Consider the following 23,948-nt stretch of genomic DNA (forward strand, 5'->3'; position numbering starts at 1 on the left):
TGTTAATTAAATAATTCCATATATGTTCTTTCATAGTTTTGATGTCTTCAGTATTAATCTACAGTGTTTCAAATAATTAAAATAAATACAAATCTTTGAATGAGAAGTAGAAGAGTAAAAACGTGTTTATTTGTAAAGTTTATGAAGACACGTGTTCACCGCTTCTCTCTCCTCGTGTTGTTTCTTCTTCTCCGTGTTGGTGTCAGAGCTGCTGTCAGAGGACTGAACCCTGTGTGATCACATTAGAAGGAGTCTGATGTTAGAGCAGACCAAAGCGAGGAAAAGTATGATTATATAACTGAATTATGAATTGTAATTATGCACATAAATTCACATAGCATGTATCTGGAATAATGTCTTTATTATAATAATGTCTTTATTATATTTTCTTATCATAATATATATTGCAGGAATAAAATGTTTCTCAATACTCGTTTATTCTAATGTTAATCAGCCCTAGTTCAACACTTTCAAGAATTAAGCTCACCTGTAGTGAAAGCATATAAAGTGTCACAAACTGTCAAATATCTGCCATCATTTGACATAACACAACACCAAAAGGAAAATGTAGAGTCTATATACATTACAAGGTCCTCCAGATAAAACAAAGACTGATGTTTTTGTTCATGTCTTCTATGAAGACACTTCGATTGCGTCGTCTTATCTGCTCCATGCTCCATATCCGTGGTTCCAGGTAATTGGTTTGTGCCTTACAATTGGTCTCCAGGGTTTCGGCTCTGATGTTTTGTTGACCCGTCCATCCATCCTGACCTCCTCCCTGCACAGATTTTGTCGTTCTATAACAACCCCACCTGACTTCTTCTGCCCCTGTCATAATCAGCAGACACTGGAGAGTATTGTCACTTGACCCTGTAACATATGTCTGTTTAGGGCTGTGAAAGAAACAGCTGATGCTGTCCTTCTCCTCAGGCAGGACAGTCTGTAGCTTGAATCTGTTTATGAAATGTGTTGAATTAGATTCTGGCTGAATGGCCCAGGCTTACAAATAGAAAAAACGGAAAAGCTGACACTGAATGAACTTTTCTGTTATTCTCCTCCTCTGTAAACGCTTGTTGATTTGGCTTATTTTCATAATGATTTCAACAGATGTTTTTTTGTGATTGGAATATTCTCTTTGAGATGTTGGGCTTTGTGAATATTTTACAGAGGTTTCTATGATCCTCTGAGTGAACTTTAAGAAATACTTGATATTTGAGTCGTACAAGCTTTATCAGAAATAGACAGTAAGTCATGGTTCCTGGCGTCTATCTGACCAAGATGGACCTCTTTGAATTTGTGAAATTCAAACTGTTCAAAATCTCCTCTTGTCAGTCATCTCGTTCTTTTCAGCTCGCCTCTTTGAGTTTTCTGGCTTTCTGCATGCTTGATCTGCAGCAGGACCAGATGCTATACTGGGATCATGTTGGTCTTAACAGGTTTTTCTGAGATCCAGAATCTTGTTGCGGGGGTAGATGCAGGTGCATCAATAAACTAGTGCAATAAATTTGATGAAATGCTTGATGGGAAATTGTATTAAAGAGTTGGTGAGGCGGAAATCACGGAAGCAAGTAAGAGCAGGATAGCCGACTCCTAAGATCAGTCAAAGGCAGACCCTTTAACTGTCAGCCTGCCTGGGATGAAACAATAGATTCAAATGGAGCCTTGGCTGCTCCAAATTGATAATCCGGCCTCCAGCGGGTTTCTCATCCAGACCAGAGTGGTGCACCGGCAGGATGGTTAACCAGTAATCAAGTCACATCCGTCATCCAATTCCAAATTCTCCACCTCACACTCCCCCTTCCTCCACCTCCCTCCCTTCTCTCTGTCTGCTTGGCTTAACTCGTCCTCTTGTGTTTTCCCTGAGTGACACTTGGAAGTTGGGAAGCAGCTCCACTGATTGCCCTTGATGTGAATCAGATGCATCTGCCTGCTTGTTGCCAGTTTCTGACTTCTAAGTCATTGGTCAGGTGAAAGGAGAAAACACAGAGCAGCTGCTAGATGAGTGCTATTTTTCAGAACTACAGGTTCTATAAGATCTATTTTTGTTAGTCAGAAAACAAACTGGGCTCTCATGCGTTTCATTGAAACAGAGGTGCTCTGCTCCACCTTAAAGAGGAGCAGCTTTGATAACACTAGAAATAAAAATATGACTAGAGCTGACACAGTTAGCGTCTTATTCATTACTCTGAGTAATTGTTGGAGACATTTCTCATTTATTAGGATTTGCTGCATTTCTTTGTCTTGGGTTTTAGGAAACAAATCAACTCAGAGTTTGGGATTGTCAGTCAGACAAAATAATAGCTTGAAGCAGAAATGTTCTGACACCGCGTTTCCTTTTGAATTAAGATTCAGGATTAGGATTAAGTACTTGATAATTGGTTTACCAAGTAAATCTTGCATACCAGTGCCATTTTTCTTTTACATACAGTATGTTTGGTTTAAAATACTGATTGCTAACATTTTAGCTGTGACTAGCATTTTTTCTTTCCTCTTTCCTGGTGTATTCAACATTTGCTAACACTGCATTTTAGGTTGTATCCAAGAACAGCACTGTACTGGTGTTGTTTTGGAGCAATTCTAGTTTAAATATGTGATCTTTGTAGCCCATTTCCTAAGACTTGATCTTGTGTGTGAAGACATTTGTATTTTGTCGGGTTTATTTGTGTTTTAACTGTTATAATTTTCATTGTGGACCCTGGGATTATTTTCTGATGGGTAGAGAGGGATGATGATGTGTTGTTTGTGTACCCTGTATGTGACTGACTGTAAGTGTCAGTGTAAATGTTATTATACAAGTACACACATTCTAATAATAATAGTAATAATAATGATTATTATTACATTAGAATCCCTTACAACACCTGGATCCATATCTGCATAACCACCTGCTGACTACATTATCCCTACCTACAATCCTTCAACTATCATTGAACCACCACAGTCAGTGATGTGAGTTGGGAACTGGAGAAACAAACAGCTCAGTCCTTCCCTGTCTGCTTTGTGGGGTGAGATGCACCTCACAAATCCCCAGAGCGGTGTAGTGCAGGTCAGACACAAGGCTAAAGTTTGATGATTGGCTACAGGGCAGACGTTTTCCACAACAAAGTGTGCATTGTGTTGAGTTTGGCTTCCAGTTCACGTTGGCGGACTTGCCACCATTGCTCTGTGTTGTTTCCATTAGTTATGATCACACAGTGTTATTTCAAAAAGTGCTTAGTGTCATCCTGTGGCCGAAATCCTCCAATAAGCACTTCTGCTGACCAATTTCCGCAGGGGATGACCTGTCAAATCCATGTTTGACATCACCTGAAGGCTTTGAGTCTAAGTGTCCTGAAGTAATATCCCAGCTCGGTGAAAAATTCATGTTTTTGTGAAGCTAAGATTTTCACTTGTCTTCTCCTTTCTTACTGACACAAACTACATAAAATAACACTTTACTCACCTTAAACTGAGTAAATCACATCTTGGCACGTACAATTCATGAATTATTGACATAACAAATGAATTATACAACATGCTACTTTAGAAGACCTGCATCATATCATGTTTATGTTCACATACAATCAGACTGGATTATGTATTGGCCTAGTTTCTCGTGTTGGGCTCGTTACTGTCAGCGGCCTGTTTTCTTACAAACTGAGATGTAAACATTCAGTATTGAAGTTGTTGAGTTAATGTCCTGAAGATGTTCCCTCTGGTGTGAACAACTTACTGCTTGTAGTGTTTCGTGACTACACTTGAAACAAAGTGGGATTAGATGTTGTCATAAAATGTCTCGGAGGGAAAAGGTGAGGCTCTCTTACACAGAAAGGGATCACTTAATCGTTAGCAGTGGCACCGAGCATTGATGTTTCGCAGGGTACGCCTTTCAGAGTAAACAAAAATGTCCGGACTCATCCAGCTTGATTATAGCACAACAATTATTGAAAGTGGAAATGTCGTTTTGCACAGCTTTGAAAAGCACGGAGGGGCAAAATTGCATTAGATACAGTCAAATCCTGGATTTAATTGAAGCTGGCAACCATAAGAGGTTCACGGGATCCTTCTAAAGCCCCAATTTCAGTGATATAAGTCCTGAGATGAGAGATTCTGCCATAGGAAGACGGATTAGTCAACATCATACATCAAACTGATGAATGACAATGTCAGTCTCCATGTGATGCTTAATGTGTGTATTATGCACAATACAGAGGGAATGTATAGAAAAGAAACACTGTGTGAATATATAATCAGACAGAAAACAAAGGCTGTTTGGTTATGACCTGGTTAAATTTAAATCAATTGCAGCGTTTCCAGGCTTACTGGTGGCCTGATTGAGAAGCTATCATGTCACTGTGGAAATGATTTGGATGCTGCGTGACAACGGTGGAGCAAAGTGGGTTGTCTGATGAGCTCAGCTGAGGCAGAAAATAGAGAAATACACTTGGGATTTACTTTACTCTTTTCATATGGCTGAAGGCAAAACTGAACATGAGAGAGAAAACATTTTATTGTATTATTATTCTCACACTGACAATCTGCAGTTTGGAATGATCATCACTGTATCTGTCAGGAGGTGGACACGTTGTAACAGATTTTTTGTTGGTAAGAGAAATGTATTTGCCTATTTGCTTTTAATTCTAACATTTCTGCCTTGTTTTTCATCTTATTTGTATGACTTTTTTGACAATTGCATTTCATTTTGCTGAAAAGTGACTATCTGTCGAGACACAATATTGTTTCCAAGTACATGCAGAGCATGACAGAGTGTTAAAATGTCGAGGGAAAGTAATTGGCATCTACTTATGCATGAAAATGCCTCCGAGTAATCATTGAATTATTCATCTAATATGCTAACTATTTCTATTTCAATGCCTTAAACCTCCCTCCGTGGAAAATTACATAACTTAAGTGATGAACAAATTAGGAAATGAAGGAGTCATTCTTCAAGGATGTGAAAATTGAGGGATTTCATATCTTTTTCATTTCACATTTCACCACCACTCTAATTTTATACGTACAGCTCAAGCAAAGTTGTAAAAGAAGAACAAAAAGCTAAAGCGGACCCTCCCTGAACAGTTTAAATGAAGAGGCAGAGTTCAAATATCCTTCTTTTGATCTTTAAATTCACACACAAACATCTACAGACGTTAAATTCATTACTTTTCTGCACGCTTCAGTTCTACAGTTCAAAAAGGCTAAAATATGCACAATCTCTGCATTTATTGCTCATGTGTAACATTGGTTCACACTACTTTAGTTTCATCCATCTAAATGATAAAATACTCGACTGCAAATCACTTTAATTACTCTGTAACGGATGCATCCTGGCTCTAAATATTTTGTGAATGTGATTGGAATGATTTATTAATTTATCTTCTTCCAAATGCTTTATTGTTTTGGTGCTCAAATTAATTAAGCTGCATTGACATTTTTTAAGGGCACAAAGTAATTTGCTCTGTGAAATTAAATGTTTAAAGACTTTTTAATCGTAAGACCTTTCAGAAGAATTGAGAGGATACAACAAACCTTAACAATTTCAGAGTCCATGCTATACTTAAACTGTTTTGTTTGCAAGCACTGTATGGCAATTATACCCAAGGGAGGCAATCTCATAGTGTGACAATGTTGGTCAAAACACACAATTATCCATAATCATGGTGGAGAAGACAGCCAGTAACACATGAAAAGAAAATACAAAAGTTTTCCTTCAATTTCACGCCCTTATATTGTTATCAGGCCCACCAGTGTCCATAAATACCCCCCAAATTCTTCTGAAAATCTACCAAACACAAGCTGAGAGATAATTTTAGAAATTCAGGGTAGGTTTTGGCTCTGTGAAAGAATAAATGATAGCTTTGATGTTGTCTACACTCAGTCTGATGAAATACAAAATAGCAGACTTCTAAACGTTGAATTTGTGCCATTAAATCTGGCACCAAAGCGATGATGAAGAGCAAAAGTTCAACAAATACAGAAACAATGGTTCCTCTCTGGTTACAGTACCTGCACTATCAATCACAAGTTAAACGTGACACAAAAATGACCATTTCTGTTGTTATGTTTTTATTTTTGAAGTTTCCAATGCGTCATATGAAATAAAAGAGTATATTTAAGTGTAAATGTCATGTGTGTGTCATTAATCACTTTGGCCTTTTTTTGACGAAGCAGAATTGGTTTCCTCTCTTCCAGTGATTTCATCCCTTCCCCCCTCCACTAAACAATTAAAAATGTAATGCCAGACGTCCCCTGACATCCATGCAATTAATATACCCTGCTGTCTGCCATGTTTAGACAACAGTTGGTAAACATGGCTGACTTAGGTTGCAGATGTTGGATGGTGGTCATGCTCTGCTGGAGGAATATATTAATTTGCTGACAGGCCTTGGGCAGTCCCCCTTATTAAAACTATTTATTTTCCCCCTCCTAATGGCATAATTAATCCAGCCTGAAATTGGAAGTACCACATAAAGCGCTGTCTGCCTATAATCTGCATGACGGCAAATAAACGCCTTTTATGCTCAGTGGCTGTTGGTTTCTGTGGCTGTGGCCTTGTAAAATATTGAATATTTAACTTTGATCCAACAGCAGGGACATAGTATGGTGTGTTAACACTGATGTTGCACTGGCTGTTGAGAGCGTATTTACATTTTCAAGCCTTGGTGACTGGATCCTCAGACAAATACTGATACGATTCTTTACATTTTACCTTCAAATGTTCTTCTCATTGGTCAATTAGTTTTTATTTAGATGGTGCTAAATTATAACAAAAGTGACATCAGGTCACATTCAATGAAGACTATCTGCTTTGATGTGTAATTCAGAGACATTTAAATCCACCATGAGCTGCACTTTGCAACAGTGGCTAAAAATCTCTTCAACTGGCAGAAATCTCAAGCAGAATCACGCATTGGTTAACAGAAGACTCCCATGATCAGATGGAGTCAGACATATATTGCGTGTTGATTTTTTTCTGTACTATACAGTAACCAGGGATGTTTTCTGACTAGCCAACAAGTCTTAAAGTAAGAAAAACATGAGAAAAGGTCCAAAGTGAACATAATTTATTCAACACAGCTAAATATGAGATTACAAAGTCTGCAGGTAAACCATGATAAATTAGTTTGCCTAGTTTTGTTAACAGTAACATAATTTGCATCACCAGCCTTCTGTCCTCCTTATAGGTTAATGGCCACATGCCTGTGCTGGTTACACTCCTCTCCAGTCAATTAAACCAGACACAGCCTAAATGTGACTTTATCTTGGTTTTTTTTTTAGTTCAAAACTGTGCCAAACCACACTACAAGATGCCATCTGTCGTCTGTGATTGTGTACATCAAGGTTGTAGAGCATTACCGCATTATGGCAGTCACCATTAACTGGAGTTACAGCCCTGGATAGTGGAACTAGCTTGGACACAACATGACACTTTTTAATCTTTCAGTCAACTACTCAAACACATCCATAAATAGGACCTAAAATATGACATTTATTTCTAAAACCACCTCTTTGCTGACTTCAGGGTTGAGAAAAAAAAAAGAAAATAAACACTAACAGACATTTGTGCCAGCTGGTTTGAAAAAGCCACTCTGTGAGGCTTTTTGTTTTCCACATACAAACTAATTTTCCTCTAATCTCACCTCATCCACAAAGAGATCACTGCAAAATTCCCCCAAATTAGATTTGAAATTGTTTTAATAACTGAGTGTAAATAGCCTGTGCGCTGTATTTGGTGACTCTGCTTCATAAATTGATAAGGATGCATTGGGACAGCACATACCCACAGGGGGGAGAGGTAGCCTTCAGGGCACCCCAGCAGCACCTCAGGAGCAAACGCCAGGGAGAGAGGGAGCAGAGTTTTGAAGAGAATGTCTCTCCCTTATTTGACCTTTTCCCAGTTGCACTCTCTATTTTGACAAAATAAGACTCCTAAAATGTGATCAGGGCTGGATTTTGTAAATACGTTGACATAAAATGTTGCTGACAAAGCCATAAGTGATGCTGAGCAGTGAGGTGGTTGTTCCAAACTACACAAAGGAAACCTGAGCTAAGGGTTAGATTTGCAGCAACAAGTGTTATTTTGCTCAAATAGCTCAAGGGAAATTTAGTTTGGGGTTTTTAAATCTGTTTAGCATTATGGATGTTTCAGCACTAAGCCACCAGAACCAAATAAGACAGAGGAGTCAGAGAGGCAGCATCTTACTCAGGCGGGAAAGTAACGTATTTTGTTTCCAAGACGACACACAGTTATGTAAAAGTGACAGGTTCTTGGCTGTGCGTCTGTCATGGTCATTGGATTACTTGATGTGTGAGATGAATGATTGATAAATCCAGGCAGGTATTTAAATAAGGGGCCTGAGAAACACTGAGCCCAGGGGAGTCCTTTAATTTGTCCTTCTCTGAACTGCCGACCGTCTCCTGCAAACTTTCCAAAAATAGCCTGGAGAGTTTGTGTCTAGCAGGGGGAGACGTCACATTACTCAACCTGCTTCCTCGGCTTCGCTATGATTATTTTACTGCAGCTAATTGCCAAGCTGAAGACCGAGGGTGATATCATGAATGCCCTTGTGTAAAGTTTTACTTATTGCTTTAAATTTAGAGTCATCTTTCTGTGATGGTTACCATTTAAAACAAATACATTTTCTATTTGCAGAAAGAACAAAACATGAAGAGGTGTGATTCATATATTCAGAAAGCTCCAGAAGCATACAAAAGTTTAATAAAGAATGAAAGAGATGGAGAATGGATTAATATGCCACACACATAAAGATGATGAAAAGGAGGTGAAGAAACCGAATAAGTACAAATGGGATTCAAATGACTGTGAGATTAATGCAGGCTGCCCTCTGCTTTCCTCACTTCACCTTTATTTCAAACTATCAATACACGCTGCAGGGCTTTCAGTGTAATGTTATTGCACTGTTTACATAATATAGTTTGACTTTAAGAACTGCTTCTCGTTAGTGTTCTTCAACTCATGTACTTGGATACAAAAATAAATGAAATCAGGCAGGACAGAATCAAACTGCAAGACTGTACTACTTTAAACTGTCTTACCATGGCTGAACCTACAGCATGTTAATGGGTTGGGTCAAAAGCAAAGACTTGATTTAAGACATGGATGTAGCATCCAGGTCTGATATAGAAGCCAATGTGTAAATACATAAAACATAAATTCTTATTTGTGGCCAGCTGGAGGAGCCTCAACTAGTTTTAAAGCAAGCAGCAACCTGTAGAAGATTGAGAAATGAGCCATTAGTTTTGTAGATTTTAAGGTTTCAATGACTGAAAGTTAGGCTGAGTCAGCATTTCCAAAGTGGTGACCTTGCATCTTGCAAGCCAAGCTAGAGCTAGGGTGCCCTGCTCAAGGGTACCTCAGTAGTATGCACTCACCTCTCCAGCTACTAGCCCAGTTTACAAACCTGATCCAAGCTTGAACCAGTGACCCTCTGGTTCCCAAGCCACGTTTCTATAGACTGAGCTACTGCCGCCCCCAGCTGAAGGCTTGGTCATTGCAAACTTTTCTCAATGCCCACCCTCTCACCCATGGTCACTTCTGGCTCCAATATAACAAGATGGCAGCAACCAAAAGACCAACATGAAAACTCTAAAATGGTTGTCTATTTCTTGTTTATAGTCCATGGTTATGGAAATTGGATCTCTTGTTTTTAGATTATCTTTATGTCAAGAGCAGGTTATAGGCTTCAGGACTTACAAATGCAGACCCTCTTCTTCTTGTAAATATGTTACAAGGCTGTCAAGCAAATCCACACGTACACCTTCCTATCCAAACACAATAATAGAGTTTACAGGCTAACCCTTATCAACAGTGGACCGAGCTCCTGCAGCTCTCCCAGTGAGGCCTGATGTTACAGCCTTGGCGTACTTTATTGAGCCATTGCTTGAATGTTGACTATAGCGTTCAGTGGCATTTCCTTTAGCCTCAGCAGTTCTATTTCACACTGCAGGGTCAGCGTCATATAACTCAGAGACCTGCTGTGACTCCAAGGGTAAAGAAATATTTGTTCTCAATCGGATCCAATAAATGATGCCTCCCCCTCAGTCAGGGGAGTTTGATGAGTTTCATGAGGACGGTCAGGAACTGATTTCAAAGTGCAGATGTCTGAAATGAAAGATTTCATTATCTCATCTCCACTGCTTTATGACTGAGTGCCTGGTGGTGCCATTTCTGTTCATAAGCCTTTTTGTCAGGCGTTTTGATCCCCAGCATTTCATTTCTTCGCCCTGAAAAATGGCAACCTTTGTTTGGGAGGGCGCAGATAGAACACTGGACCCTTAGGGTGTCATGGTGTAATCGTGCAGCTGCTACCAATTGTTGTAATGAGCGTGTGGATAATAGTGGATTTGGTAAGAGAGAAAAAAAAAAGTAAAGACTCTATCCAAGAACCATGTGATGTGCATGTTTCTGTGTCAGTGGGCCTCAAATTATGGCTCTTACTCATTCCACAGATACCCAGGGACCTGTTCCGCTGGGTGATGAATAATATGGCAGACAGGGAGGAATCTCTCACCTCATCTTCAACCGTTGCATGAACCTGCAATAAATTTCCCGCCAATGCCATATGGTGGCGAGTCAAGTGTGGGATTCAGTATGCTGTGTTATTTATTTATTTCGCAGGTGTTGCTTTTTTATTAGTGATTTATGTGTTATTGTGTATGATCTGCTGCTGGCATCTATGACATGGGGTGTGCAGGGTTTTTGGAAGATGGCCCAGGCTGAATCAAAGCCACGGATGAAGAATATCGTGGCAGCACTTGGCTCCATCCTTGGGCATTTCATTATTTTTAGAAGTACAGTAAGAAGTGAGGAATGGTTAACCAGGTTCTCCTTTAAAAATGATGAATGTAAAAGGGTACTTCAGTGAAAGATTTGTGACTAGCTGGAGGAATTAAGTGAGGACTTATTCAGCAAGATCCTCTGCACATGCTTAGCTTAAAGCTGTTGCTGTCATCTGGAGTTTATGATTGCAAAAGAACGTTAGCAGAGAGAATTCTTTGATCTTTTGCATAGTTTTGTAATAAAGAATTGAATATCTCTGGCTGTGTTAGTATGCACTGATGTTTTGATTATTTATTGGCTATGACCCAGATTTTCAAACTTTGCTTCTGTTCAAGGGTGAACGATATGTTAGGAAATAAATCATTGTTTAGATATTAGCCATAACTCACAGTAATGATCATACTTAAGTGTGTTGGCTAAAATGACTAATGTGCGGCTGTATGACACTTTTTTTTTAAAGTGCACAGAAGTGATTTTTTAAGCCTAGTTTTTCAAAAGCTCTGTTCACAAATGCCGGCTCCTGTTGTGTTTTATTAGCAGAGCAGTGGAGGAACAGCAAGAGAAAACATAGTGAACACTGAGTACTGGAACTTTCTATTGCCACATGAGTCTGCTTCATACCAACACAAGAATCTGATCTGTTGTAGATTGTACTGAAATGAGGGATCTTCAACGTTTTATCAGTAAGTTGTTGGGTAGCAGAAGAGTTGTGATGTCAGTCTTGCGTGTCCACCAGCCAGATCATTTCTGTACATGACTTAGCTCCACCAGCACAATATGTCATCGCCTATCAGAATAGTATTTTGTCTTCGGCATCACAAGGCATAGTCCACTACAGGCTATGAACCTCCTCCTGTATATAGTATAAAACTTTAACTATTATTAGAGCAATTGTTGGTTTTGTGTATAGACTGAAACATTGCTCAACCATATTTGGCATTCCTAAACATTATCCCCATCACCAAAGAATAGCACGTACACACAATTAATGACTTTCACAAAAAATATTGTATTACAATTTTCCAAGTAAAATTGTCACTGACAAAATATGTATATATTTTTTAATGATATCCCTGATACAGTATATCCAGTTACTGCAACCAGAGCAGAGTTTACATGATTTTATACTGTATATCTATTAGTATACAATATATCTAAATGTCAAATTGATTTTAACATTTATTATTTGTTACATTCTTTGGCTAAACTTTCATTTTGTGTTCCTTCTGTCAGAAAAGTTGTCACCTGAGTCTCTTTGTCTTGCGTCAGTTGCAAAGCAATAGCCGAGGTGAAAAGGAGCCCGTGTGAACCACAGTGAGGCTCATTGACCCCTCTCCTATCAAAGCACAGCTTTTTACTGGCTGGAAAAATGGCTCTCCTTCCTATACACGTTGACTCCAGATCTACGATTACACTTCTCTTTTTACATGTCAGCTCCCTATCTGTTATCAGCAGAGGAGTGGAGTGGAGGGGTCTGCTGTGCTAATATAAACAATTACAATGAGAAGGCTCCAGGGGGATCTTCAGAGTGATCAAATTGATGGGCTTTAGGGGAAATTTATGTCCATGAGGCTTTTTTATTAGCACAGTAACCACATTCTGATGAAAACACCTCCCAGAAGAGAAGGTTGCTGTCCTTGAGTTGGTAAACAAGAATGTCAGATTAAAAGGAAAATTGATTTTTCACTTTTTATATTAGGGTCGTCAGTGAATGGGAACATATGGTGACTCATCCTCTGTTATCTCTGATGGTGTCAATTAAAAGGGTAAAGAGGAAATGGGGCCACCAAATGCCAAATGTGTCGGGTCATATTTTAGCCAACTCCTGACCTTTAGTGCCTCCCCTCTGTTCTCATATGGCACACAGAGTCCCTGCAACTCTTATGTCTGTGCCCCAAGGTGCTTTGTGCCAAATTTTCTCGACATCACTTAATGTGGATTACAGGATGTCCTTCAAAATAACAAGAAATCTATAAAACTGCTATATAGAGTCCATGCAAACATGATATGAAGTGATATTTTCCTCTGGAAGATCAGAAACAAAAGACAGGAATGTCTCTGCAGGACATTCAAAGGAGTTCAGTTCTGCAATAAAAAAACAGGATTTGACAAATGTGCCCTGCACAATTTTTCTCTATATAATTGGATGGACTACATGAATATTTGAATGGATATGACGGGGCTTACCTCTGGTCAAAAGACCTATCTCAGTAAAACGAGCCCTCACTAAATTGGCTGATTGAAAGGAAGAGAAGTTTCTCTGTCCTCCTTTATTCATCATGGGACTGTGCTGAGTAGATATTAGTTTTCTCCCCTATTGCTTTACCCTTTAGCTTTAAAGATGGTGCTTTTAATCCAGTTTAAAACACCTTTTCTCCTGAAGGTGCCAATAAAGAGTGAATTCTCTCAGCCGGTGGCAGACGTTTAATGGGGAAGTCTCTCTCTCTCTCTCTCTCTCTCTCTCTCTCTCTCTCTCTCTCTCTCTCTATCTCTCTATCTCTCTATCTCTCTGTCTCCCTCTCTCATTCTCTCTACAGACAAAGCTACGATGGGCTGGAGAAGAGGCTAAAGGAAGTCTTCAGTGAACGAAGCAGCATCCTGCACCAGCTCTCCAAGACTTCAAAGGAGTTGGACAGCATAAAAGGCAACCTTCAGGTTGGACTTTTTACTGTTTCCTTCTGAAAGATACAACAAAGCCAGAAGGCTTAGTGGGACGTGAGTTCTTGGCCATGGGTCATTTTCCTGCCTCTGTTTTCATCCTTCTTATCACTGGGAAAACCTTGACTCTTCTCGTTTTTTAAATCAATCTGCTTTACAACAACATGCCGTCATTAAACTTTAATGTGTAAATGCTTTTCAATTTGGTGAGCCCACCCCTTGTTTTGTATGTGATATGTACCTGGAAATGAGGAAGCTGAGTAAGGAATGCACAGATGGGGAGATCAGTTAGATCAGTTAGTTGTGAGCAAACTTTTTCTCAGCCCTGAATAAAACAGGAGATACAAGGAGTTTTATAGAAGAGGGAATAAAAGAGATAAAATAGGGAAGATTGGCAGGGCCTCAAAGTCTTAAACTTGAAATATTAATACTGCACTCAAAAGGAAACTTCAGGTTATTATATCCTGTGTTTTACTTTCAAAGCTCAGGCTTTGAAATGTATCATCAGTTAAACTTTACTCACCAAAATAACTACAACATTCAGAGAATACACCAACATCTCCAAAACAAGGCCATCAGCTAAAGTCTCCAGACTGCTTCTTTGGTTCCAGTTTGATCTGGGATATAAAGTTGTGTGCACTTTTGGTTTCCCTCCAAAACTAAACACATAAACCCTAATTTGGGACCTATGTTTGATTTCCCTTTTTACATTACAAAAAGTGTTGGACTGTTAGCTTGTTTACACACAGTAAGACAAGACAAGATTAGGTTCCAGGCACTTTATCTGTACCCACGGGTAGATGTATTTGCTGCTGGATGATGACATCCAATTTAACACCAAGTCATAAAATAACCATAATATCAAACAATAGAATCTGAGTAAAAAAATATTTAAACATAATGAAATGTGATAAAAAAATTCTCAGGGCTCCACCAATCAGAACTTAAATCAATGAAAAATGTCAGTAGATGAAAATAACTCAGATAAATACATGACATCTGTAATACAACTGTGGTAAAAGTAAGGATGTGAGTGTTTCTGCAGTATATCTGAAATATCATTATATTACATTAGATAGATAAGACAGATTGTAGTTAATCCTGAAGGAAATCCACAATGCTCCAATATCTCAATGTTGACATAGAGCATCAAATAAGCCTACATGTGGAATAAAAAAATACGGTGTATAAAATTGTAAATTTAACATGTAGGAGACTAAAGCAAAAACAAAGTGCCCAAAAGAGAATTGCATGAAAAGTACCTTAAACGTAACAAAAGTAAGATAAATGGAAAGTAACGACATGTCATCAACCATTAGCAGGTATACTAAGAGCTAGTGAAAAAACTTAGCACATGATATTAAACACAAATGTACATGATGATACTAAAGAGTATCTTAGGCATAATCATGATGATAATATTATTGCATATTGGTTAGTGACACTGCTGTATGCCCTATCTAACCCATCTTCAGCTGTGTGACTAAAACAATGTTATCATGAGTATTGCCTGAGCTACAAAACATGAGGAAAGAGTCATACAAAAGTTCAGACAAAGTTTTGAGAATGTGGTAAGTGCTCACGTTGACTGTAATGTTTTCAAGGACCTGATACTGCATGACCTCAGACATACGTCTTGAAATATGCTGAAATATTGTATATATCTAAATTGTATTCTATCTTTATTTATCTATTTTATTTTTACTTATTGAAACTTCTTCTTGATTGTACTCATGTCTGTGTTGCTGTAACAACTGAATCCCCCCCCAGTTTAAAGAAAGCATGATGATATTTTTTGCCAGAAAACACTACCATGTAAAGGAGAAGGTAAAAAAGACATAAGTTGTCCATAGAGGACGCCAAAATTGCTCCTTCACAAGAGCTTAAATTCAAGGTTTACATTTACTTGTATTTCAATGTGATATCTTTTGAGGCTCCCATGAGTTGTCCATGTAGGTTTTTGATGTTTTGTTTATTTGTTTGTTTGTTTGTTTATTCAAATCTGCAACACATGCCAGTTTTTGTCACCCCACTTTCTGTCCTTGTTAAAATATGCTGTAAAAACAGCAAAATTACACACCGCAGCTCTGAGTGTGAGAATGTGATTCTGTATAATAGAAACGAATAAAACTGGGTTCAAAAGACAAATTTAGCTGGATGATAATGAGGACTCTTGACCCTGCTGCACAGGCAGGAAACTGTTAGTTACTCCAAACACTGGTCTTAGACATCTTATCAAGTAAAGTACCTTATTATACCGTAGATATTAAAATTCTGCCAGCATTTCTCAAAATACAATTATCTCTGTGGCAGATACTGCACATCACTTCTCACCAGCCAGTTTGGGTCAACTTCATTACAGCTCTTGGCAATGACATGAAATGAAGAGAAACCCAATTATACATTCAGATATTTAATTATTTAGAATTTGGGGTCATGTTGGTTTGTGCGACAATGATCTTGCAAAACATGTTTCCCTCTGTGACATTTGGTCCTTGGGTGCAATTTCTCTGCATCACTCCTAAAGCTGCAGTTTGAGTGATGTTTCCTTCCGTGCAGGGTGTTGATGTTTAAAAGCTTCAGGCAACTTTTCCCAGGCAATTGAATTGTCAGAAAATCAGTAATCAGGAAATTGATATGCTGACTTCTCCTTGAATTTCTGTGTATCGGGGAGAGATGACCCATGTGTCTGGAACCAGCTCATGTAGTCTGGCTATCATCCTCCCCAAGGCACGCTTTGATGTCTATTCACTCCAGGCGAGCTAGGTTGGCATCTATCATGGCCCCGGGCATTGAGCCAGCATGGTGAGCAGGCCAGAGGTTGATTCAGATTTGGTGTGCTGTTGAATTAATCTATTCTTCTGGGGGAAAACATCATCTACATAAAAATAATCAACTTTAAAAAAGAATCAAGTCAACAGGGGGAGGCGTTTAGTATTTCTGGAAAGATTTGACGGAGCAAGTGTTCATAGTTTTAATGAGTTGCCCACAGGTGGAGGTCAGGGACCCTAATAATGAAGCTTTATGTGATGGGGGATTTATCTTGGCAGTGGCTTCGGGTTAGATCTTATAAAGGAAGTACAATTATAGGACTTCACTTGCCCTGCACCTTACCGCAGGCTTTGGCAACAATTTGGATTGTACTTTGACAAGTAACATCATGTGACAAGTGAACATGAGTAAAAAGGAGCTGTTTTGACAGTTACATTCATGTTGTAGTCATATGACCTGCAGGGGTTCACTCGCTTGTCAGTGATCTCATGGAGTAGACCCTCATATCATGTTATTTGTGTATTTAAAATGAAACAGTGGTATAGCAAAATAACATGTGTATATGCAAAGGACAGTTATGTGATCCTAGAGACGTTGTCTCCACTTAATTTGGACTTAAGAAATGTGGGCACTGTAAATCACCTCCAAATTCACATGTAAACATTACCGTAACAGAACCCTTTTCATTTTACAAAACAAAACACAGAGCCAAGTTTGGTATAAAATTAAATGGCTTGTTTAATATGGTGCAAAAAAATGGAGACAAAGTAAAGAAAAGAGCCACAGAAATTAAAAAAACAGTCAGTGAAAACTGATTCAAACACCTCCTGTTTTAGATTTACGTCTGGGCCACTTCTTTTTCTCATTGGACTTCTTTAAAAGGAGTCGAAGTCGCTAGAAAGAAAAAACTCCCAAGAAACTTTTCTATTCATTACAAATTAAAATCATGTTACCCAAATGAGTAAACAAGCCAGAAGAATCTAAGTAACAGAGAGCTTACACTGATGAGTGTGATGGACTGTACTGAATATTTCAAGAATGCTTCAACTGTGATATGAATTTCATGACAGTGTAATGAATGGGAAACCAGCGCTCTCTGTGGACCTGTCAGGCTGCAGCACTGTTGCATCTATGGTTTGCTTTGGAAAATGTCCTGGATGTGTATTTGAGGAATCCGGACATCCAAACCTAAAACTCGAAATTAATCCAAATTGTAAACTTTTATGTTCTCTGCAACCATAACTCTGGTTTCACATGACAAAAAAAGGCCTGTTCATTTTTGTGGAATGAGCTTAGTTCCCCCTGTTTTGTTCACAGAGATGAAGGGGGACTTAGTGACAAATGGTACAAATCACAGAATTTAAGAGGATATCAAAAGAGATAGAGAGCATGAGCTGATTTAAGCTCTTTTTTATATTTCTTACCACAATGTTTTAACATAATATATGAGCTCGTCTGAAGGGAATATACATTCTGTATTGTCAAGAGCAGTTGCTGGCTCCTTCCGCTGTTCTAAATGTACATGAAGTGAAGCGAGGGACTGCAGAGGGAGGGGGAGAAACAACTCCTCTGCGACAAGGGGAAACTGGGTTTATGGAAATGCGGTGTTAATTACCTCCTTCAAGCATAATTTAAAGAGAAGCTATCACTCCCTTTGAGTCCACCTTTTCTTAGAAGTCTGGAAATTACTGTTCAGCTCATAACAAATAAAAAATATCTTGGAGGGCTTGTTGGGCGATCAGAGACTTCACTAATCTATAATTACCCATCAGGCAGGTGCTGAGGCGCCATCTGAACCCAGTCTGCTCGCCTGCCTGTACCCTCGTTATACTTTCAGATTGTTATAGGCTATGTGATGTTTTCAGGCATCAACAACATTTTACATCTGCTTCATTATTTTATAATATTTTCTTCAAAAACTTCATGAACCTGCTGCTTTTGACATTGCTACAGTATGTAGCTCCCCTGTGACTCACATTGTTAACACAGAAGCTTTTTACTCTTGCTTTAAGGAACTTGCAACCTTGAAAAAAGCCTGGATACATTTGGATATATTGACTGTACACTTCAAGGCGAGCTTATGCAGTATATTTACCGTGCCATGACTGTTGTAGGAGCTTTGAAGTAGGTCTTATTTTGGAGTTTGTTTTCCAGGAAAGACAAACTTTTGCATATTACATGACAGTGTGTCTTCTGTTCTCTTTTAGTCGCTGAAAAACGATGACTCAGTGGCTAAGAAGGATGTGCAGAGGATTCTGGAGCTCAGCCACAAACAGAGGTAAAGTGAGGCAACATGAATGACTTTGACACGAGTCACCTACACTGTTGTGCAGCCCATAAATGTCATTTAAATGCATGTTGGGAATTTGTAATAGCCATCAGTAATGGCTGATGAATTAATCAAATCCACAGCACTGCCAGCTTCACTTTAAATTATGTGTTATGTAACGTTTCATTGTATTAACTACATATTTAAGCCTGTTCACACTTTGAGTTAGATCTTAAGTGAGGCTCTAAAGAGTTGAAAAGTGTAAGGAGCTATTTTAGGCACACCTGGATACAAAAGTCTCAATCAGACAATGTTACATGACTCAGACGCAGAGTTTCTCTACAGCCTGGATGGGCCTGAAGCTCTCCAGCTTGAGTCATCTGTACCAAAAATGAACAAAGTGTCAGAAAATATCTGTCTCTTTTGATAAACAGTCAAAGGTAAAAGCCTTATGTAAAACATTCAGGGTACATGATGACTACATTTTCCGAGGTGCATTTCCTCAAAAGCAGAAGCATCCAACCACATTGTTTCATACTGTTACTGGAGGCATTAAAGCTAGGGTTGGTAGTCACGGAAAACTAGCATGAGTTCTAATGGAGCATTTCCTCAGGACTCCGTCTAACCCCTCCCCCTCCCCTCGGAGCTCCTCCAAAACGACGCCCCGCGAACATATGATGGTGACAGATTCAAAACCGGTCCTCACCAAAACATTATCATAGTGAAAGTTAAAAACACAAACAAATATGGCTGCTGTTAGTACTCACAACTGTCATGCATTATTCAGTTGTACCAGTGACACGATATCAGGAGAAAAGTTATAACACATATAATACTGTAACAGCTCTACTGTTTGTTAAACGTGTTCAGTGTAGATGCTCTTAATTCCTACAGTGTTGACGGTTAGTGAAGGCATCAGGAGAGGTGTAAAGTGTGTGAGCCAGAGAGAGGAAAGACAAGAGGAGAAGTTCTTCATTCATTCAAACATTGATTGTTACTTTGTTGGTTGGCGTGATCACGGCCCACAGTGACCGGTTAGTAAAGCTCAACGTGTTCACGGATCGGCTTGTCATCCCTACAGCGTCTCGACGGACGCTACAATATAAATTTCTGTAGGACTTACTGAACGTCATTAATTCTTTTGCTTGTCAGAGCCCCCATGGTGAGAGCCTTTTAGACTCTGATCCGGACTACAGTCCTGATCACCTCATCGGGTCAGAGGGGGCAGGCCCGAGGTCGAGCAAGAGAGGCAGTCAGTAGAGTCAGGGGAAGCAGAGGCAGGAGACGGGGAGTGCACGCCGGGGAAATGTACGTGCAGGAGGCGGGCAGAACGGCAGAACGAAATTCGATTTGTTTAAAAAATTGCACCCTAAAAGCGGTGATTGGTTGGTGTTTTCCCAGGTTTACTCCGGCTATAGATAGCTGCTCTTTTTCGCTCTTTTTTTAAGAACACATTATGTATTGATTGCCCTTGGGACATAAAGATCATTTCAACCAGTATAACAAAAAGTGTATCTAAATCTGACTACCAACCCCAGCTTTAACAGCTGGTTAACAGCCTCAGTAACATAGTTTTAATTCACTGTTGCTGTTTCATAACCATAGCAACAGCAGCCAAAACTCTAGGTGCTGTAGTTTTTAAGTGACCGAATTGAAAGCCAAATCATTTTTTCACAGATATTAAATTGAAATATAAAACTGATGCTTATACAGTACAGTAGAAAAAAACCTTGGATCCTTTCATTCTTAAGAAAAGTCCTTTATTTTTATGTTAAGAAAAGGATGATCGGCCTTGTCAGGGTTTTTGTGTGTGTGTGTGTGTGTGTGTGTGTGTGTGTGTGTGTGTGTGTGTGTGTGTGTGTGTGTGTGTGTGTGTGAGTGTGTGTGCGCGTATGTGTGTGCGTGTGTGTGTGCGTGTGTGCATGTGCGTGTGCGTGTGTGTGTGTGTATGTCTTTCCATTTAAGCTTTATTTGTCCCTAAAGGGCAATTGGCCTTGCAGAGGACATAGATACAGGACAATAAAATACCAAAGAGCCAACATAGGATATGTCAAAGGGGGGTCGTTGCATGTTGCGGAGTGGGGGAAACATCAGTGGTCCCAGGTTGACCTTTTGATTTCACTGAATTGCATACAAGCAGAAGGAGCTGAATAACAGGACATTGAATACAACACACTGTGGAGATGGATATGATGTACAGTCCAACAACTCATGTAAACCTGTTTTTATCTACCTATAAACTGACACAAATTCGATTTAATCAGTTTTAGAATAGAGAGTTTTTACTGAAAGGTCCTATATAATGGTTTTCTTAGCTGTTTAACATATATCTCTGTTGTCTTTTAAGCAATGTTTTGAATTCAGTTCCCCAAAAAATAAGAAATCCAGCCTCTGTGGGGGATCTGCACCCTTTCAGTTTCGAACCTCATGAACCCTGCGGTGATCATATTAGGCGGGATGCTATTAATCAGTTGATGTGGGGATTGGCTGCCCGAAAGTTGTCAGAGGGGGGAGGGTGCAGATCAGTACAGATGGAAATATAGTACGGACCCCACTTTAACATAAACAGCATAGCCAAAAGGGTAAAGAACTAAATCTAAGTCCCATCAAAGTATTTAGGTTTGATCAGATCTGATTGACAGTGGAGAAACAAACAACACAATCAATAGTTTTCACTCAAATGTTGGTGAATCCTGATTAGTAAACACAAGTGGTAATGATAAGATGATCCTCTATCAATACTCCAAAGACAAGAGGAAAAAGAAAATCTGATCATCCCTTCAAACTTGTTCTTGTTTTTCTTGTTGTTTTCTTGTAAGATCATTTAAATGAAGAAACTTGCTGAAAAAAGAAAAGCTTTCAGCACTTTAAATGATGGATTGTTCACCATTATTGATGCTGGTCTTTCTAAGGCATTGACCATTCAGCTTGTAAAATATAATATACAGAAAAGCAAGCGGGTAATTTATAATCCAATCAACCCCCTTCATGTAATTCCACAAATAATCTCCATATGAAAAATAACATCAAATGTCAGGTGCTTTATAATCTTGCAAGTGTTCTCTACCTAAAGTGCTTTACCTGTTAGGTTTGTCTGATTAATGTTGTGTGTAATGAGACTTTCAATGATTAGAAGTCATTTGTGGCCTTCGTGCTGTCTGAAATGTCAGCCAGATTGAAGTCCAGCCCTCCTGTGTGCACTATCCTGATAGCCAATCAATAGCCTATCACCCGTCTATGGCAGCTCTCACATGTCATCAAGCTAATACACCATAAAGCAACAGCTCTGCTCTGTGTTGCCTAGCTAGCATTTGTGGAGTGCTGCTTTTTCAAAGTGGTATTAATCTATCCGTGGAGTTAGATGTCTGCCAAGTCTGATTACCAAGTGGCTGCATCATGGGGGATTCAGACAGGTGATTCATTGCAAGTCATTTATTTTTGACAACTCTTAACAGAGATTTGATTGCTTTCTGGAAAATAATTTTGCAAAGAACTGTAATGCAACAAAAATACCACATAACATATAAAGTTCAGGCTGTGAAAATGTTACATGTCATGTTTTTAAAAAAAATAAAAAGCCGTGATATTTCAGCTGCACTTTCACTCGCTTCAAACCCTTTCATAACTCACTTTTCCAATAATCATAACCATGTGCTTTCTCGGTATGTCAATCTCTTCTTTTTCTTGTGCCCTTTTCTGTCAGCTTGGCCAGTGTTGATCTTGTTTATGCAAAATGTTTCCAAGACTTGGATGCAGGCGATACGAATATCAATGAAATGCCAAAGCAGGGGTGGTTGGCTGGTCGCCGTGGAGGAAAATGTTTGCTAGGCTGAACTTATGCCAAGAGACAAGCCCATTGGCATATGAAATGTAAGAGTATCTGGCTGTTGAGCAGTGAGATCCTTTCCACACAAACATTCAGGGTTGCTGTATTCCCTTCAAAGAAGCACCCGCTTGACTACACCGCTGCCCGACTTCAGCCGCGTCACATGCTCTTAAACTTACAGCCAGGCTTGGAAACAGTAAATAGGCTGTTACCTTATATTTAACTGGGCTGCAGTGTGATGTGATTTCTACAAGCGTTTTGAATTCGCTGACCCACATCACTTGCCCACTTGATTCATAATTTAGAGCACATTGCTGTTATCTCTGCACAGGAGCTTCAAACGGTACTGAAATACCAATTGCATTCTGATGCATTTACATTTATGTTAAACACTTAATAAATGCAGAGAAACCAGTCTTCACACAGCATGCACAAAATCAGCGTGGAGCATTGCAAATGCTCATAGGCTACTACATAATGCAACATAATGAATTCTACACACTGTAGCTTCTTAATATATGTTCTTATTGACCTAAAATATAGTCCTGCTTTCAATTTGGTATGTATTTGTCTTGGAATGTTTGCTAAATGGTGCATTATGTTATCAAAAACCATCCATTTGCATGAAACACTGGCCGCAGACCAAACTTTAAATTAAACAGAGCGTCCTTAAATATTAAAACATGACCTCAGAAACCCAGAAGAAAAAAAAAAAGTGACAAAACTCTGTTACTTGAAAGTAACTAAAAAACACACTATATCAAAACTACATCCTAGGTAGACCCCTGTTAGTGTTGGCATGATGACATTATTAATTTCTAAAGCTTTGGCCACTGCTCGCCTGAACAGTGTGCGTACTTGGAAGAAGTTCATGATTTTAATTTTGGCACCCATGTTAATAGTCCAGAGAAACAACACAGCCTGCTATAGCAGTGCGGGTCACACGCTGCAGTACGGATGCATCATCATAAGATCAGCATTTTGCCATTTCAGAAACTTGTACTCCTCAGCTAAAATCTAGGCCAAGAATTGTCTAATTATACTTGTCGACATGCCAGCAATAATGCACATTTGCACATTTACACTACAAATTCATTATGCATATCTGTATATTATGTATCCCACATCATACAATATGCTTTTCTAAACGGAACTTTAAATAATTTAATGAAAGACTCCATTATAGGTGGTCCTTTGAAACTCTCAGCAGCTCTGTTTTAGCACTGCAGCTGAACTGCTGTCCATGTTGACACGTCGATGAAGCCATCATGCACAGTAAAGTGTGGAAAGAGGGCGTCTGGTGTTAGGTTTAGAGGCAAAATCAAAATGCACAGATGTCAAAAAGACTCAGAAGAAAAGTGTTCTTTATCATCCCTTTAAGAATCTCACCATTTCAAATCCCAGTATTAATTTAACCTGTTTGTTTGCATTCTGACTTTGACAATTATAGATTTTGTAGATTCAAAACCTGTGACTGATACAATCAACTATTTTACTCTTTTTTCGCACAGATTACCTCCTAAAACTCAAAACATTTGCATGGCACACACTTATTTTAATCCAATATCATCACTTACTGTTGTTCCTCTTTCAAAAGAACTTACAGCTCCTCTGAGGAGTTTGTATATCTGGTTATAAAACAA

General features: G+C 39.0%; 1 protein-coding gene across 3 annotated transcripts in view; it reads left to right on the forward strand.

Moving 5' to 3' along the window:
- luzp2 (leucine zipper protein 2) overlaps positions 1 to 23,948 on the forward strand; it is a 281,322-nt gene that overhangs the window by 166,547 nt on the left and 90,827 nt on the right. For 2 of the 3 annotated variants that reach the window (XM_034680633.1, XM_034680632.1), the window contains exons 2-3: positions 13,318 to 13,435; positions 18,418 to 18,488. In XM_034680633.1, the coding sequence (XP_034536524.1) occupies positions 13,318 to 13,435; positions 18,418 to 18,488 (189 nt within the window). The remainder of the gene's footprint in view (positions 1 to 13,317; positions 13,436 to 18,417; positions 18,489 to 23,948) is intronic. The other variant, XM_034680635.1, reaches the window with a different exon arrangement.

Source organism: Notolabrus celidotus, chromosome 3 (assembly GCF_009762535.1).
Source record: "Notolabrus celidotus isolate fNotCel1 chromosome 3, fNotCel1.pri, whole genome shotgun sequence".
Classification (NCBI taxonomy): Eukaryota; Metazoa; Chordata; class Actinopteri; order Labriformes; family Labridae; genus Notolabrus; species Notolabrus celidotus.